The following is a 4,271-nucleotide window of genomic DNA, read 5'->3' as shown; positions in this document are numbered from 1 at the left end:
TCACTGATGGGACAACACCAGGATAAGGCGGGGCTAAGCCACTGTACCCGTTCTCTTATAGATGGGAGGTTTGCTGTAGATGTTGGGTTCACCTGAGGCTGGAGAAAGAAGGAGGGAAGTAGGGAGGGGGAGAAAGAGAGGAGGGGGGGAAAAGAGAGAAAGGAGAAGAGTGATGTGAAACATGGAGGGTGAGGAGGAAGTGAAGGGTAGAAGAGAGGTAAAGGAAGAGCTATACTACCATAGCGACCGCAGCGTGATAACAAGAGAATTTGAGGAAATATACAAATAGAGGAGGAGCAGAAGTGGAGAAGAGAATATAGAAAGATGAGGAGATGAAGGAAGATGGAAAGATGAGAAGATGAGAGAAAGATGAAAGATGAGAATATGAAGAGAAGATGAAAGATGAGAGAATGAAGAGAAGATGGAAAGATATGAGAAGATTGAAGAGAAGATGGAAGATGGAAGAGAGAAGATGAGAGAGAAGATGGAAAGATGAGGAGATGAAGAGAATATGAGGAGATGAAAGGAGAATGAAGGGAAGAGGAAAATGAGCTCGATGAAAAGATGAGGAGATGAAGAGAAGATGGAAAGATGAGGAGATGAAGAGAAGATGGAAAGATGAGGAGATGAAGAGAAGATGGAAAGATGAGGAGATGTAGAGAAGATGGAAAGATGAGGAGATGTAGAGAAGATGGAAAGATGAGGAGATGAAGAGAAGGACACGTCCCAAATGGTACCCTATTCCAAATATATTGCACTTCCATAGAGAATAGGGGGCCGTTGGGGCACAGTTGAAGTGTGGTCCTACCTGGTACATGGAAATGCTTGGGGGCGTGGTATGTTGTTGGAGTACTAGGCCGCCCCTCCAGCGAGCCGTAATAGGGTGAGCTCCTGCCACTCTCAGAGCCTGCAGCCAGCACTAGCCAATCACAGCAAAGGAAACATGAGCATGAAGAAAGGGCTTTGTCCTGCCATCCAGTCCCTCCCAACCAATCAGAACCAAAGGAAAAGGTGATTAACAGTGGCTGCCAGCCAATCACTTGAGCCAATCAGGTGCAGAATGCATTTCAACAGCATTGAGGAAAGGTATACTGGACCATCTGAGCACAGGAAGCTAGAAGGAACGGTACCAGCCTCCTTCCCCTGCTGGTCACTGCTTTTAAATGCATTAACTGTCACATGGTGGAAGATACAGTACCGTGGAAAGTATTCAGACCCTTTGACTTGTTGCACATTTTGTTAAGTTACAGCCTTATTCTAAAATTGATTTAATAAAAAATAAATCCTCAGCAATCTACACACAATACAAAACCCCAAATTGACAAAGTGAAAACAGATTTTTAGAAATATTTGCAAATCTATTGAAAATAAAAAACAGAAATACCTTATTTACATGGGTATTCAGACCCTTTGCTATGAGACTCGYAATTCAGCTCAGGTGCATCCTGTTTCCATTGATCATTCTTGATATGTTTCTACAATTTGATTGGAGTCCGGGGAGAAGGTTCCCCTTCCAACAGGACAACAACCCTAACCACACAGCCAAGAGAACGCAGGAGTGGCTTTGGGACAAGTCTTACAAATGTCCTTGAGTGGCCCAGCCAGAGCCTGGACTTGAACCCGATTTAACATCTCTGGAGAGACCTGAAAATAGCTGTACAGCAACACTCCCCATCCAACCTGACAGAGCTTGAGAGTATCTGCAGAGAAGAATGGGAGAAACTCCCCAAATACAGGTGTGCCAAGCTTGTAGTGTCATACCCAAGAAGAATCAATGCTGTAATCGCTGCCAAAGYTGCTTCAACAAAGTACTGAGTAAAGGGTCTGAATACTTATGTAAATGTAATATTTCAGTTATTTATATATTTATACATTTGCAAACATTTCTAAATAAATGTTTTTGCTTTGTCAATATGGGGTATTGTGTGTAGATTGATGAGGGAAAAAAACGATTTAATATATTTTAGAATAAGCAAACGTAACAAAATGTGGAAAAAAGTCAAGGGATGTGAATACTTTGCGAAGGCACCGTCTATCTATTGCTTTTACTGTCAGAGGCCAGAAAGGGAAGGAGGTTGAAAGAAAGAGGAGGAATGTATTTGTACAACACTTTCAGAACAGATTGTTCCAGAGTGCTTAACAGCAACCTGAGGCTAGACCCTCCTGCTCTTGAATGTTTGTTAAAACACGACACAATACGATTTGATGGACTGAAGTTGATTGATTGTTGATTTGTTGTGGTGCGTGCGGTGTGTGCTGTGTGTGACTCACCGGGTGTCCATAGTGCTGTGGTGAGCGAGGCGTGATGGGAGACATGGCTTGGCGGCTGACAGGAGGAGAGGTCATGTAGCAGGGCTGGAACACTGTCTCTGTCTTCTGTCTTATCTGTAATACAGCTTCTAAGAGAGAGGGAGAGGGGGGGGTGAGAGAGTGAGAGGGATGACAGGGTAGGGAGAAAGGAAGAAAAGAGGACAGGCAGAGATTGAGTGATAGAACAAGAGAGAAGTAAAGAAACAGATACACAACTATCCACAGACGACTGATCACAGAAATGATTCTTCATTCTGTTGGAAAACAGGTTACTAACCTCGAGAATAGAGAGTCCCAGGTGACTGTAAAACAACAAGGTTACTAACCTGAGAATAGAGAGTCCCAGGTGACTGTAAAACAACAAGGTTACTAACCTGAGAATAGAGAGTCCCAGGTGACTGTAAAACAACAAGGTTACTAACCTGAGAATAGAGAGTCCCAGGTGACTGTAAAACAACAAGGTTACTAACCTAGAGATAGAGAGTCCCAGGTGACTGTAAAACAACAAGGTTACTAACCTGAGAATAGAGAGTCCCAGGTGACTGTAAACAACAAGGTTACTAACCTGAGAATAGAAAGTCCCAGGTGACTGTAAAACAACAAGGTTACTAACCTGAGAATAGAGAGTCCCAGGTGACTGTAAACAACAAGGTTACTAACCTGAGAATAGAGAGTCCCAGGTGACTGTAAAACAACAAGGTTACTAACCTGAGAATAGAGAGTCCCAGGTGACTGTAAAACAAACAGGTTACTAACCTGAGAATAGAGAGTCCCAGGTGACTGTAAAACAACAAGGTTACTAACCTGAGAATAGAGAGTCCCAGTGACTGTAAAACAACAAGGTTACTAACCTGAGAATAGAGGAGTCCCAGTGACTGTAAAACAACAAGGTTACTACCTGAGAATAGAGAAAGTCCCAGGTGGACTGTAAAACAACAAGGTTACTAACCTGAGAATAGAGAGTCCCAGGTGACTGTAAAACAACAAGGTTACTAACCTGAGAATAGAGAGTCCCAGGTGACTGCAAAACAAATACATGAGAAAGAAAGCAGAAATCATTGTCTGAAGCATAATGGACCATTATCTGAACTCAGGAAATAGATTCAGTTCAGATATTCTACAATGACATCAATATTACAAACACATTTATTTATCTTGTTGATCAACTGTCAGTGAATTTAGAGAAGCCGTATAAGAAAATAACAAAGGTGTATTTCCTGAAAGCTTCGTAGCACTTAGTACCTCTCCATAGCTGAAGGRCTCTATGTCATCTGAGGAGTATCTGGGGTAGGGCTGGTAGGATGATATGGTAGYATGATGCTGGGACTGGTAGGATGATATGAGGTCATGTGGCTGGACCTCGTATATGGCCTTGACCTTAGGCAGCGCAGCCAAGTCCTTATAGTCTAGTATCTCATTCTCCACCCTGGCCTGGGGTGGGACACGACAGGACAGACACACGCATGCACACACAGAAACAACCACACACACACAGAAACAACCACACACACACAGAAACAACATTTACGCATGCAAAACCAAAGACATGTATTGCGTGCTGCAGACTGTAAAGCATGCTGACAGCCATACACTGACACAACACAGTTAACATGTGACTGACTGCTGAATATATATTGTAGGATCTGGTCACTCCCTGACATGACCTTCAGCTCCACAAAGCATTGGGGGGGAAGAGAGAGAGAAAGAGAGAAAGACAGAAAGAGAGAGAGAGAGAGAGAGAGAGATAGATAGAGAGAGAGAGAGAACCCTGTGTTTTCCCCTCATCCATCACCCTGAGCAGGTCATTGAATATGAGGCCAGAGCTCAGAAAACACACACACACACCTGCAGAAGATGCTCATGCATGGCTGTGTGTGTGTCTCTACATGTGTTTATGTCAGGGGTGTCAAAGTCAAATGGACGGAGGGCCAAATAAAAAATTTAGCTACAAGCCGAGGGCC

The 4,271-nt window shown here is 43.4% G+C and overlaps 1 protein-coding gene and 1 long non-coding RNA gene across 3 annotated transcripts in view; both read right to left on the bottom strand.

Moving 5' to 3' along the window:
• Window positions 1-1,235, bottom strand: part of LOC112077397 (proline-rich protein 36-like) — a 31,895-nt gene extending 30,660 nt beyond the window's left edge. The window contains exons 1-3 of the mRNA XM_070441676.1: window positions 1,199-1,235; window positions 809-919; window positions 48-98 (exon numbers count right to left, since the gene is read on the bottom strand). Of these exons, the coding sequence (XP_070297777.1) occupies window positions 48-98; window positions 809-919; window positions 1,199-1,235 (199 nt within the window). The remainder of the gene's footprint in view (window positions 1-47; window positions 99-808; window positions 920-1,198) is intronic.
• Window positions 1,236-2,278: 1,043 nt separating this feature from the next.
• Window positions 2,279-4,271, bottom strand: part of LOC112077396 (uncharacterized) — a 10,445-nt gene continuing 8,452 nt past the window's right edge. Inside the window, exons 2-4 of one of the 2 annotated variants that reach the window (XR_011478135.1) lie at window positions 3,553-3,736; window positions 3,067-3,090; window positions 2,279-2,399 (exon numbers count right to left, since the gene is read on the bottom strand). This is a non-coding gene — a long non-coding RNA (uncharacterized lncRNA). Of the gene's footprint in view, window positions 2,400-3,066; window positions 3,091-3,273; window positions 3,332-3,552; window positions 3,737-4,271 lie in introns of those variants that run through there. The other variant, XR_011478134.1, reaches the window with a different exon arrangement.

Source organism: Salvelinus sp. IW2-2015, unplaced genomic scaffold (assembly GCF_002910315.2).
Source record: "Salvelinus sp. IW2-2015 unplaced genomic scaffold, ASM291031v2 Un_scaffold4526, whole genome shotgun sequence".
NCBI classification, from domain to species: Eukaryota; Metazoa; Chordata; class Actinopteri; order Salmoniformes; family Salmonidae; genus Salvelinus; species Salvelinus sp. IW2-2015.
The sequence above is the reverse complement of the archived record's forward strand: the minus strand, read 5'-3'. Positions and strand labels throughout refer to the sequence as shown.